Source organism: Mustela nivalis, assembly GCF_964662115.1.
Source record: "Mustela nivalis genome assembly, chromosome: 1".
Taxonomy (NCBI): domain Eukaryota; kingdom Metazoa; phylum Chordata; class Mammalia; order Carnivora; family Mustelidae; genus Mustela; species Mustela nivalis.
This window is the reverse complement of record NC_139020.1, coordinates 82,197,103-82,210,945: the sequence shown is the minus strand read 5'-3', so window position 1 is coordinate 82,210,945 and position 13,843 is coordinate 82,197,103. Positions and strand designations below refer to the sequence as shown.

At 38.0% G+C, this 13,843-nt stretch overlaps 1 protein-coding gene across 1 annotated transcript in view; it reads left to right on the top strand.

Moving 5' to 3' along the window:
• RARRES1 (retinoic acid receptor responder 1) overlaps nt 1–13,843 on the top strand; it is a 61,919-nt gene that overhangs the window by 16,652 nt on the left and 31,424 nt on the right. Inside the window, exons 3-4 of the mRNA XM_082687487.1 lie at nt 1,095–1,278; nt 4,661–4,797. Coding sequence (XP_082543613.1) covers nt 1,095–1,278; nt 4,661–4,797 — 321 coding nt within the window. The remainder of the gene's footprint in view (nt 1–1,094; nt 1,279–4,660; nt 4,798–13,843) is intronic.

The window sequence follows — 13,843 nt, the reverse complement described above, 5'->3', positions numbered from 1 at the left end:
TAAGCAGATCTAATTTTCATTAAAATTTGTCTCCTTGTGAGCTTTTTTTATTTAAAGTTTCTTTTTGGTTGTTGTCATCCAGTTTCAATGACTGTAAAAGTGAAAAGAACTGAACTGCTCAACCCACCACTCTGTAACAGGAGTTCTTAACGAGGGGCCCATGGATGGGTTTGGGTGGGGCCATGACTAGTGGCCCATGAACTTCCTCAAATTCTAGGCTTAGTGATGATGGTCTGAGCATATGTGCATTTTTCTGGGAATATATTCTGGGTTTTTTTGTTGTTGGGGTAAGGAGTTTGTGACTGATGAGGATGAAGAAGCACTGTCCTGTGGTTGAGTCATACATTTAATGTTTATTTGAAGCATCTAACTGTCCACCTCCAAGTGTCTCTGGACTGGAAGAAAAGTGAGGGGATGATCCCAGAGTACTCAGTATGTCTGTGTTTAAATATAAATGCAAACAGACACCCCTTGGATTGGTCCAATTTGGGTGCCATTTGTCTCCATTCCTTCCAAATTAGATCTTGGAGTAGAGAGATGGAGTTAGTATAGAGCCAGGGTTTTGGCATCAGATAGACATGAACTCAACTCCTGGCTTAGCATTTACTAGCTGGGAGACCTTGGAGTAAGTTCCTCCTTGGACTTCAGTATCTTCATCTGTAAAGTTGGCATCAGAGAGCCAAATTCATAAGGCAGTATGAGGATGTTGTCACTTTTTTAAATGGGGATCAATTTTATCTTTTGGTTCAAGTTAGCAAGCTTGAGGTCCAGCTAAGCATTATGTTGGTGCACAGTAGAAAAACTACCTACTGTCCTTGAAGTTGGAACCAAGCAGTACTCAAGAGGCACCAACAATCTTTCTTTCAGATAGGCCCAGCATTATTGTATAAGGGCATTGTCGGAAAGCAGGAGTTTAAATGACAGCAAAGAGGAAGGACCATTGTGTTCAGAAATCACTTTCCACAAAGCCAAGACCACTGCATCTATATTGATGCCAATACGAGGACCTTCTCGATCCTGTGTGTAGCTGTGTATTGGGGTCAGTGGGCAGTGATAAGTAGCCATTCTGTTTAATCCCAAAATCTTTATTTCAGGTTGGTGAGGAGCATTTGGGAAAATGTTCTGCTCGAGTATTTTTCAGGAACCAGAAACCCAGACCAGCTATTAATGTGACTTGTACACGGCTCATTGAGAAGAACAAAAGACAAGAAGAGGATTACCTGCTTTATAAGCACATGAAGCAACTTAAAACCCCCCTGGATGTCACCAGCATACCTGGTATGAACCAGTGTCTGGAATTTCTGTATTAGGGAATGTATGTAATGACTAAATCCTAAATAGTATGATCATGTACATTTTTATCCCCAAAGTGGCACTTTAATTCATCTATAGAATGTGGTACACCTCTTTATTTAAAAAAAAAAAAAAAAGAAAGAAAAAACTCAGAATTATCATTTTCCTGTTGTTCATCTCCAGGACAATATGGTAACTCCATCAAGAGCTCTTGGTGCCCTTTTAATCTCCCCACTGTGCATCCCAGACAAGGGTCAGGGTGAGAGCTCAACCTTCAAAGAAGAGGTAGAGTTGCTACAAGAGAGGCACATAGCATGGAAGTTTTCAGGGCTGAACCCAGAGTGAGGCGACATTTCTAAAGATTTTTCAGTGTTGGCCTTGGAAACGTACGTGATGAGGCACCATCGCCAGACCCCCACGATGCCCACCGCAGACGTCCACGCAGAGCTGGGCGAGCCAGCTGTCTCGGGGCCTTGCTGGGAGGCTGCAGCAGAATCAAGTTTGTCTCACTTAGGTCAAGAGCTAATGGGCAGTGGTGCCGTCTTTAATAAGAAATGAGCCCGGCCCTCCGAAGTGACTCAGCTGAAGTGAAGCAGAACTCCTGCTTTCTGACCTCAGCACTATTGAGTGCATGTGTGGGCAGTAGCTGAGACTCAGCACTTACTGGCAAATCCAATTTGCAAAACCACAAAAGTCATCTCTGGACTTGTGTTCGGGTATTAAGCTTGACATCTGACCAGTGTAGCACTCTGCATCCCGTGCTCTCTCCCAGCTCCCTCATTCGCCCAGAGACGGTAATGGACCCACGTCCACATGGCAGGACCTGTGGTCTCCACTCCTGAGCACATCTGTGCCCCCCTCCATTTGTCAAGACTAAGTGTTCTTAAAAACCTGCATGTAGAATACTGCTCCTTGCCTTTCTAAAATTCAGAAACTTGGGTGTTTCCCATAGTCATTTTCTAACAACTCAGCTTGAATCCTGTCCCAGAGAATTATGAGAGACGATTCAAAATCTTGAAATTTCCTTACGTTTAGTACTGTCTGAAATAAATGAGCTCATGACTGATGCTTACAATCTACATTTATTTAGGGATTTCCTCCCTTTTGCATTAGCTGGGGAAATAAGATTTTATATAGTCTCCTTAAAGCACAAATTTTAGAAACTGTAATAGGACCTTTTCTTCAAATATTTGCTACAGGATCACTACATTTTGGATACTTTTTAATCATGAAGTAAACTGAATTTTGTTCAATTAATATGTCCTACATGCCCACAAGGATCATTCTGTAACAATCTAACTTGTGTGGCCTAAAGCTCCAAAAACTTACTTTAATAGAGGGCACCTTTTTGTTAACAATTTACAAGTTCAGTGGAGGCATAGAATGGTACTATTTATAGCCTATCTCTGTATACAAAATTATTAAAACTGTAAGGGTTTGGTTTTAGACAAGAGTGAGTCAGAACTGTGGCGCAGTCCTCAGATTGGCCAGTTCGGATCTCAGCAGCCTCTGTTCCGTACGCAGTCAGTCTGGGGTGCTAGGCTTCTGGAGGGCAGTATTCTCTACAACTGATGGGTGAGACCATCTAATCCGTTTCAGGATATCCTCACTCCACACTATTTTTCCCCTAAAGAGGTGGTCGTTTAGTTTTTGTGACAAGTACAACTTTCACTTTTCTAATGAATTTACAAACTTCCTTTAGTTGAGCCCAAGTATGGTACAGAGGAAAATCCTGAAGACCTGAGAACAACCAGCCCAGGGTCCGGCCACCTAAATGAGTCTGCAGCAGGGTTGTCAGCCATCCTTGTTATTCCCAGCGTTCAGTGTAACTAACTTGCCTACTAGCAATGGCTTTGTTGAGCCCACAGGAGCACTCTGAGATGAGTCCTGTGATGGGTGGCTGGATGAAGGAAGCTTTCACTCTCTCTCGCTCCCACCCCCGCATGCACCACAGGAGTCGGAGGCTCAGCTCAAACCTCTTCTCGGTGAAGCTTTCCCCAGATTCCTCCCACCCAAAGAAACCTCTCCCTTCCCTATGCTCTGTCAGCATTTTGATCTTCCTCCTCTTGAGGCAGGTATCAGCTGTGTTTCTGCAGTATCAGCGAGCGGAGGGTAGGGACCCATCTTTGGGTCTCTCACAGCACCCACACAATCCATGAATGCTCCTTGAATTGACTGGCATTATAAACCAGCCAAGTCAAGTTCTACCTGTACAGAGAAGAATTTATGCTAAAGATTATTCTTCCAAGAAGGATTAGTTTCCCGATAAGTTTGTTATTTGTTATTCCTCACATATTATATTATTTAAAAAAAATTTTTATTTTTTGTTTTCAGCATAACAATATTCATTATTTTTGCACCACACCCGGTGCTCCATGCCCTCTATAATACCCACCACCTGCCTCCCCCACCCCCCGCCACTTCAAACACCTCAGATTGTTTTTCAGAGTCCTTAGTCTCTCATGGTTCACCTCCCCTTCCAATTTCCCCCAACTCCCTTCTCCTCTCTAACCCCCCTTGTCCTCCATGCTATTTGTTATGCTCCACAAATAAGTGAACCATATGATGATTGACTCTCTCTGCTTGACTGATTTCACTCAGCATAGTCTCATATTATTACTGAGCCTTTATTTAAACTGAGAATAGCTCCACCAAATTGCATAAAAGGATGGTCTATGAACAGTTATCTTATAAATTAATTACATGCTGAAATTTGAGTTCCTAAAAGTCACAAAAGGTGGTTTATTAATCATTGTATCCCCACCTCTAGCAGCATCTGATATAAAGTAGGTTTTTATAAATAAGTGTTGTAATGAAAAGATAGCAGTTCCAAAAACAGTACCACAGAGGAAAACCCACTTGATTTCTTCATGTGGTCAAAATCAGTGACAGAGATACTTACTGGCAATTCACTGGTTAGCTTTAAAGCCGATGATTAGTGAAGGACAAACATATTGAGCAATCGGCAAAAAACATTGCATGGACTTGTAAACCCAGTCCAGAAGGTAATGTGGAGAAGATACTTGATAAACTTTTCAATCTAATTTTAAAATGCTTCTCAACTAATAAGACTTTAACTTTGAATATCATTCTAGCTCTTACTTTGCATTAATATGGTACAACAAATAGCCCTTCATTTTTTTAGAGTAGCTTTACCCAGTAGGTTGTACGTACTGAAGCAGGGGAATCTCTGTATGATGTAGAAATAGATAAGAACAATCATGTGTCCAGCACAAGGTCTTGCTGTAAGAGAGGTCTGATGTGGCTGAGTTTACACTCCTATTCATTCCTAAACATGTGAAATTGTGTCTCCAAAATGCCATAACGAAAAGGTGCTTTTTTTTTTTCCTTTTTTCTTCCCTCTCAGATAGTCACGGACATATTGATCCCTCTCTGAGACCCATTTGGGATTTGGCTTTTCTTGGCAGCTCTTACGTGATGTGGGAAAAGACAACCCAGTCTTTACACTACTACATGGCACAGATCAGCAGTGTTAACCAATGGGTAAGGAAAAAAAAACCCTGAAAATTAATTTTATGTCATAAGAGATACAAGCAGAGCAGATTTCTAAGACTAAGTTATTCTGAATGTCTAGTTTTACGGAAACAGTTTTACTTGCTGTCATTTACTTGAATGTCATTCATTCAGTAAATATGTCCATGCCTGCAATGGACCAGGTATAGTTTTAAAGAGTGTGGATTTAGCAGTGAACAAAAAAACACGGTATAGCTGCCCTCACTGAAATTAATTTTGGTGAGGGAAGAGAAAGATAGTGAACTAATAAACAGTTATTATGTATCAAAGGGTGCTATTAAGCACAATGGGAAAAATCAAGGAGAAGGGAATACAAGGGAGTGATAGAATTGCTACTTATATCTTCTCGAGTAAGCCCCCTCTCATTTGAGCGGGGGTAACAGTGAAGCAGAGGCCTAGAGGCAGTGAGTGAGCCATGCCTCCATAAAGGAAGAGGATTTCAGGCAGGAGGAACTGAGGGCAGCAATGTGGCTGATGGGCTGGAGAAGTAGCCGTGGGGCTACTGTGACTGCAACAGAGTCAGCAAGGGAGTGTGCCAGGAGATGAAATCAAATGGAGACGACCAGTTCCTGTAAGGCCTCCTGGGCCAGTAGAAGAACCTTGTCTTTTACTCATTAGAGCATTTTTAGCCTAGGAGTGACATGATCTGACTTACAATACCATCATTCTGGCTGCTGTGTTGAGAACAGACCAGAGAGAGTCAGCAGTGGAAGCAGGGAGACCACCGAAGTGTTGGCAATAATCTAGGCAAAGCCTGGGATGACTGGGACCAGTGGCCGCAGTTGAGGTCCTGAGAAGTGTTTGCGTTCTTCATGTAGTTTGAAGTTAGGCCATCAGTTTGTTATATGGGCAGGATGGAGATCTAGCTAAGGAGAAAAGTCAAGGATGAGTCTTGGGATTTTGGCCTGAGTAACTGGAAGGATAGAGTTTTCATTCACTGATTGGGGAAGACTGCAGGGGGAACAGATCTGGGAAGAAATGAGCTTGATCCTGGGCATATAGACTAAATTCTAAATTACCATATAGATGGTATTTAAAGGTACAAGAGTGGATGACATCACAGAGAATGCGTAGATAGAGAAAAGTTCTATATGGAGTCCTGTGACACTTGTAACATCAGAGGTTTCAGATAAGAGGAAAGATGTTTCAGGGATGAAGCTTGACTCTATCCAGTGCTGCCAGAGAATCCCGCCTAAAGAGACCTGAGATTGACTATTTGACTTAGGCGGTTGGAAGTCACTGGAGAGCTCATCAAGAGCTAGTTCACTGGCACAGTGTGGGTAAAGACCTAAGTGAAGTATGTTGGGAATGACTGGGAGAAGGGAAGTGGACACTCCATGTCTCTCAAGGAACTGAGCTCTAAAGGGGACTAACAAGAAAGCAACAGGCTGTAGCTGCAGGATGGATAAGCACAAGGTTGAAAGAGAGTTTGTTTTCTGTTGTATTTTTAGGTTGGAAAGTTTAACGGCATATTTATACGTTGGTAAGAAAAATCCAGTAGCAAGGGGCAAAGGTGGACTTGTAGGAAAGGAAAGGAAGAACTGCTGGAGCTCATATCTTTGAGTAGGCAAGAGGATAAGATCTGTCCAAGAGATGCTCTTAGAACATGGAGAGTTCACCTGGGGGGAGGGCGGAGGTGCAGTATCACAGTTGCTGATAGAAGGCTGGCTATCGTGGTGGGAGGCGTGGAAGTTCTCACTGCTTCTGTGTTCTCAGTGAAGACTGAGACAAACTCATCTTGTGGGAGCGAGGATAAGAGTGGAGGTGTTGGAATTGTGGGGGGGGACTTGGCGTTCTGCAGCCCTACGGGCTCCCGGAAGGAGCTGTGCTCATGAATATAGAGGGGGGCCAGTCATGCTGAGCTGTCAGCCTGGATAGAGTCAGGTGGGCTTAGCCCAAGCTCGAGTTATTGTCAGGAAAATAGGACATAGAGAGTGTGACATTTCCAGTCAACCAGGTCAGTTGCTTTTAAGAGAGGCAAGATGAACTACCCTTAAGGACAAATTTCTAAAATCCATTTTCTTCATGGATCGGTGAAACAGTGGATTCACCCATGGATGGATCATTAGTGAATATCTTCTGAGTACAAAGATTTGCCCATCATCAAGTAAGCACTTTTAAAAAAAATTATTTCTTTAAGAACGTTATATTAGTTGTTATATTAGTTTCAGAGGCACAACATAGCGATCGGACACTTCTGTACGTTAGTCAGTGCTCACTGGAAAACTGCCATTACCATCCATCACAGTGTTACTGACTGTATGCCATGTGCTGTACATTTCATCTCCATGGTTTTTTTATTTTATAACTGGAAGTTTGTACCTCTTGATTCCCTTCACCTGATACACCCATTTCCCCTATTCCTTGCCTTTGATAAACATCAGCTATCTGGCTTTATAATAATTTTATAATTGTTAAAGTATAAGTAATTTACTTATAATTATATAAGTAATATGTTGCTTATATAATTATTAAATAATTTATATTAAAAATAGAAAATATTTTTCTAGCTTTTTGTAGCTGAATAATATAGCATACTATATATGCTATAATATTTTATAGATCTGGGAAGAAATAGCTATATATGCTATAATATTTTATAGCATATATGGATATGCCACTCCATACCATATCTTCCTTATCCATTCATCTACTGATAGACACTTACATTGCTTGCATATCTTGGTTAATTGTTAAAAGATGCTGCAGTGAACAAAAGGTGTGGATATCTTTTCCAGTTAGTATTGTCATTTTCTTTGGGTGAATACCAAATAATGGGAATCCTGGGTTCTGTGGTATTTCTATTTTGAATTTTTTGAAGAACCTCCATGCTGTTTTCCACAGTGGTTACACCAGTTGACATTCCCACCAGCAGTGTGTGAGGGTTCCCTTTTCTCCACATCCTTGCTAGCCCATGGTATTTCCTGTCTTTTTTATTTTAGCCATTCTGAGTGCTCTAAGATAATATTTCATTGTGGTTTTGATTTGCTCTTCCCTGATTATTAGTGTTGTTGAGTGTTTTTTTGGCCACCTGTTATGTCTTCTTTGAAGAAATGTCTATTTGGGTCCTCTGCTCAATTTTAATCAGATTGTGTGTGTGTGTGTGTGTGAGAGAGAGAGAATGTGTGTGTTTTGGGTTGACTGAGTCCTTTATATATTTTTGGATATTAACTCCTTATCTGAGAAATCATTCTTAAATATCTTTTCCCATTCATAGGTTGACTTTATGTCCTGTTGATGTTTTCCTTTGCTGTGTAAAATGTTTTTATACTGGTGTAGTACCAATAGTTTGTTTTTGCCTTTGTTTCCCTTGCCTCAGGCGACATATCCATAAATATGTTGCTAAAAGCAGTGTGCAAAACATACCGTCTATGGGGATTTTTAAGAGTTTTATGGTTTCAGGTCTCACTTTAGGTGTTCAACCTATTCTGAATTTTTGTGTGTGGTTTAAGAAAGTGGTCCAGTTCCTTTCTTGTATGTCACTGTCCCATTTTCCCAACACCATTTGTTGAAAAGACTGCCTTTCCCCATTGCATATTCTTGACTCCTTTGTCATACATTAATTGACCATATAGGTGTGGTTTTATTTCTGGGCTATTTTGTTGCATTGATTTTTGTGTCTGTATTTCTGTGTCAGTATCATACTGTTTTGATTACTTTGGCTTTGTAGTAGTATATCTTGAGATCTGGAATTGTGATACTTCCAGTTTTGTTTTTGTCAAGATTGCTTTGGCTATTTGAGGTCTTTTGTCATTCCATACAAATTTAGGATGTATATTCTAGTTCTGAGAAAAAATACTGTTGGTATTTTGATAGAGCTTGTATTAAATCTGTAGATTGCTTTGGGCAGTATGGACAGTTTAATAATATTCTTCTAATTCATGAGCATCGTATACCTTTCCATTTGTGTTGTCTTTAGTTTCTTTCATCAGTGTCTTATAGATTTCAGTATATGGATCTTTCACGTCCTTGGTTAAATATATTCATAGGAATTTTATTCTTTTTGACACAATTGTCAGTTATGTTTTTTTTTTAAATTTCTCTTTCTGCTACTTCATTACAAGTGTATAGAAATGTAACAGATTTATGTCTGTTAATTTTGTATTCTGGAAGTTTACTGTTTATTCTAATCATTTAGAATTCTAATCATTTAGAATTAGTTTATTCTAATTATTTTTTGGTGGAGTCTTTAGGGTTTTCTCTATATCGTATCATGCCATCTACAAATAGAAAGTTTCACTTCTTCCTTACAAATTTGGATGATTTTATTTCTTATCTGATTGCTACAAGTAAGGCTTCCAGTACTATGTGAATAAAAGTGGTGAGAGTGGACATCCTTGTCTTTGTCTTGATCTTACAGGAAACACTTCTGTTTTTCACCATTAAGTATGATGTTAGCTGTGGATTTTTCTGAGGGATATTTCCTTTAAACCCACTTTGTTGAGAGTTTTTATCATGAATGGATGTTCATGAAGGATGTATCATGTAGAATGCTTTTTCTATATCTACAGGGATGATCATGTGGTTTTTATCCTTTCCCTTGTTGATATGATGTATCACGTTGGTTGATTTGCAAATGTTGAACTACTGTTGCATCCCTGGAATAAATCCCACTTGATTGTGTTGAATGATCCTTTTAATATATAGCTGATATGGTTTGCTAATATCTGGTTAAATATTTTTACAATATTCACAAGAATATTGTATATTCACAAGAAATATTAGCCTTTGGTTTTCTTTTTTTCTAGTGTCTTTATCTGGTTTTGGTATCAGAATAATGCCGGCCTGATTCTGACTTTTATAAGGAATTTTTATTACTGCTGATTCAATTTTATTACTAGTTATCGGTCTATTCAAATTTTCTGTTTCTTCCTGGTTCAGTTTTGGAGAATTGTATGTTTCTAAAATTTTATCTGTTTTTTCTAGGTTGTATAATGTTTGATACATACTTTTTCATAATATTCTTTTCTAATCCTTTGTGTTTTTGTGGTGTTCGTGGTTTTTTTGCTTCATTTCTGGTTTTATTTATTTGAATCCTCTTTTTTATTGATGACTCTATCTAAAGAGTTACAAGTTTTGTTTATCTTTTCAAAGAACCAGACCTTGGTTTTATTGATCTTTTCTGTTGTTTCTTTGGTCACTATTTCATTTCTTTCTGCTCTAATCTTCTTATATTAGCTTTGGCTTTGTTCTTCTTTTTCTAGCTCCCATAGGGGTAATCCTGTTGTTTGTGATTTTTCTTTTTTTTTTTTTATCATTGTTTTAAAAATTATTTTCTATATGAATTTCTTTTTTTAATTTTTTTTTCATCAAAAATGATGGTCTGGGAATGCCTGGGAGGCTCAGTCAGTGAAACATCTATCTTCGGCTCAGGTTATGGTCCCAGGGTCTGGGGATTGAGTCCCCCATCAGGCTCCCTACTCAGCAGGGAGCCTGCTTTTCCCTCTGCCTGCCACTGCCCTTGCTTGTGCTCTTTCTTGCTGACAAATAAATAAATAAAATCTTTTTTTAAAAAAAAGGATCATCAGTTATTTTATTGACAGTAGTAAATTGACTAATAAAACTTAAAACTTTTTATTTTTTTTTCAAAAATTTAGTCTTTTATTTTTGGTGATGGTGACTGGTGAGAAGGCAATAGTGAAGATAAATTGTTAACAAAACTTTTTAAATAACAAAACTTTAAAAACAAAGCAAGACATTCCCTTATACAGTCATTTTCTTAATTCCTTTATGTCATTTAGTAACTCTAAACAAATTTCTTTATTAACCCCCAGAATAAATCATTTCTTTCGGGAAAGTTTATTCAAGAGATACCAATTGAATTTATCTCAGATATTTGTTTATGCAGCTATTCTTTCTAGTTAGCTTACTGCGAAAGTTCTTTTTACTTTTTAAATTATAATTTTAGTATAGTTAACAGTGTAATATGAGTTTCAGGTATAAAATGTAGTGATTCAGCAATTCTATACATTAGTCAGTGCTTATCATGATAAGTGCACTCTTAATCCCCATCACCTATTTCACCCATCCCTGTACCCACCTCCCCTCTGGTAACTGTCACTTGGTTCTCTAGAGTTAAGAGCCTTGTTTTATTTTTTGCTCCTTTGTTTTTTGTCTCTCAAATTCTACAAGTGAGTGAAATCATATGGTATTTGTCTTTCTCTGACTGACTTATTTCACTTCGCGTTATACCCCCCCCCCCGGTCTAACCATGTTGTTACAAATGGTGATTTCATTTATTTGTGTGGCTGAATAATATTCCACTGTGTATATATACCATTCATCTATCTATGGACAGTTGTATTGCTTCTATAATTTGGCTATTGTAAATAATGCTTCAGTTAACATAATGGTGCATATATCTTTTCGAATTAGTGTTTTTGTATTCCTCCAGTAAATCCCCAGTAGTGGAATTACTGGATCATATGGTAATTCTATTTTTAATTTTTTGAGGAACCTCCATACTGTTTTCCATAGTGGCTGCACCAGTTTGCATTCCCACAAATAGTGCACAAGGGTTCCTCTTCTCCACATGCTTGCCAACACTTGTTGCTTCTTGAGGTTTTGATTTTAACCATTCTGAGAGATGTTGGGTGATATTTCATTGTGGTTTTGATTAGCATTTCCCTGTTAATTACCAACGGTGAACAACTTTTCATGTGTCTGTGGGCCATCTGGATGTCTTTTTTGGAGAAATATCTGTTTATGTTTCTGCCCATTTTTAATGGGATTATTTGGGAGTTTTTTGTGTTGAGTTGTAGAAGTTCTTTATATATATATTTTTAAAGATTTTATTTATTTATTTGACAGACAGAGATCTCAAGTAGTCAGAGAAGCAGGCAGAGAGAGGAGGAAGCAGGCTCCCTGCTGAGCAGAGATCCTGATGTGGAACTCGATCCCAGGACCCTGGGATCGTGACCTGAGCTGAAGGCAGAGGCTTTAACCCCCTGAGCCACCCAGGCACCTCTATATATTTTTGATACAACCCTCTATTTGATACGTCATTTGAAAATACCTTCTCCCATTCATTAGCTTAGCTTTTAGTTTTATTGATTCCCTTACTGTGCAGAGGCTCTTTATTTGAAGTAGTCCCAGTAGTTTATTGTTGCTTTTGTTTCTGTTGCCTCAAGAGACACACCTGTAAATATGTTGCTATGACCAACATCAGAGAAATTACTACCTATGTTCTCTTCTAGGATTTTTACAGTTTCAGGTCTCACATTTATATTTTTAATCCACTTTTAGTTTACTTTTGTGTATAATGTGATAAAATGGTCCAGTTTCTTTCTTATATATAGCTGTCCAGTTTTCCCAACACAATTTATTGAAGAAACTGCCTTTTTTCTATTGTATATTCTTTCTCCTTTTATAAAAGATTAATTGACCATATAATTATGGGTATATTTCTGGGCTCTGTGTTCCATCGATCTGGATGTCTATTTTTGTGTCAATACCGTACTATTTTGATTACTACAGCTTTGTAGTATATCTTGAAATCTGGGAGTGTGATCTCTCCAGTTTTGTTCTTTCTCCCCCCCCCCCCCACCAATATTGCTTTGGCTCTCCAGGGTCTTTTTTGTTGCTGTTGTTCCATATGAATTTTAGGACTATTTGTTCTAGTTTTGTGAAAAATGCTGTTGGTATTTTGATAAGGCTTGCATTGAGTGTGTAGGTTGCTGTGTGTAGTAAAGACATTTTAACAGTATTGTTTCTTCCAATCTGTGAGCATGGAATATTTTTACTTTTGTATCTGTCATCCTCAATTTCATTCACTTATTCTTTATAGTTTTCAGAGAGTAGTACTTTTACCTTTCTTAATTAACTTTATTCTTAGGTATTTTATACTTTTTGGTACAATTATAAATGGGATTGTTTTCTTAATTTATCTTTCTGCTACTTCATTATTAGTGTATAGAAATGCAACAAATTTCTGTACATTGATTTTGTATCCTGTGACCTTATGGAATTAATTTATCAGTTCTGGTAGTTTTCTTGGTGGAGTCTTTAAGGTTTTATATATATATATATATATATATATATATATATATATATATGTGTGTGTGTGTGTGTGTGTGTGTGTGTGTGTGTGTGTGTGTATAGAAATCCAAATTGGTAAAGAAGAAGTACAACTTCACTATGTGCAGATGACATGATATTCTATATATATATTCTATAATAATAATATTCTATATATATAAAATATCATGTCATCTGCACATAGTGAAGTTGTACTTCTTTACCAATTTGGATAGCTTTTTCTTGTCTGATTGCTGCAGCTAGGGCTTCCAGTACTATGTTGAAGAAAGTGGTTATAGTGGGCATCTGTCTTGTTCCTGTCTACAGGAGGAAAGTTCTCAGGTTTTCACCATTGAGTAAGATGTTAACTGTGAAGTTTTCATTTATGGCCTTTATTACATTGCAGTGTATTCCCTGTAAACCTACTTTGTTTTTCTGTACCTATTGAAATGATCATATAGTGTTTGTCCTTTCTGTTGTTGACATAATGAATCAGTTTGATTGACTTGCAAATATTGAATGGCCTTTGCGTCCCAGGAATAAATCCCACTTGATCATGATGAATGCTTTTTAAAAGGTATTATTGTGGTTCTCTTTCTTTGTAGTGTCTTTATCTAGTTGTGGTATCAAGGTAATGCTTGTAAAACGAATTTGTAAGCTTTCTTTCCTCTTCTGTGTTTTGGACTAGTTGGAGAAGAATAGGTGTAAACTCTTCTAAAGATTTGGTAGAATTGACCTGTGAAGCCTTCTGGTCCTGAACTTTTGTTTGTTGGGAGTTTTTTGACCACTGATTGGATTTCATTGCTGGTGATCAGTCTGTTCAAATTTTCTTTTTTTTCCTGATTCAGTTTTGGGAGGTTCTGCTTCTAGGAATTGATTTCTTTTAGATTGTCCAATTTGTTGGCATATAATTTTTCATAATATTCTTTTATAATCCTTTGTATTTTTGTGGTGTCAGTTGTTACTCCTTTTTCAGTTCTCATTTTGTTTGAGTTCTCTC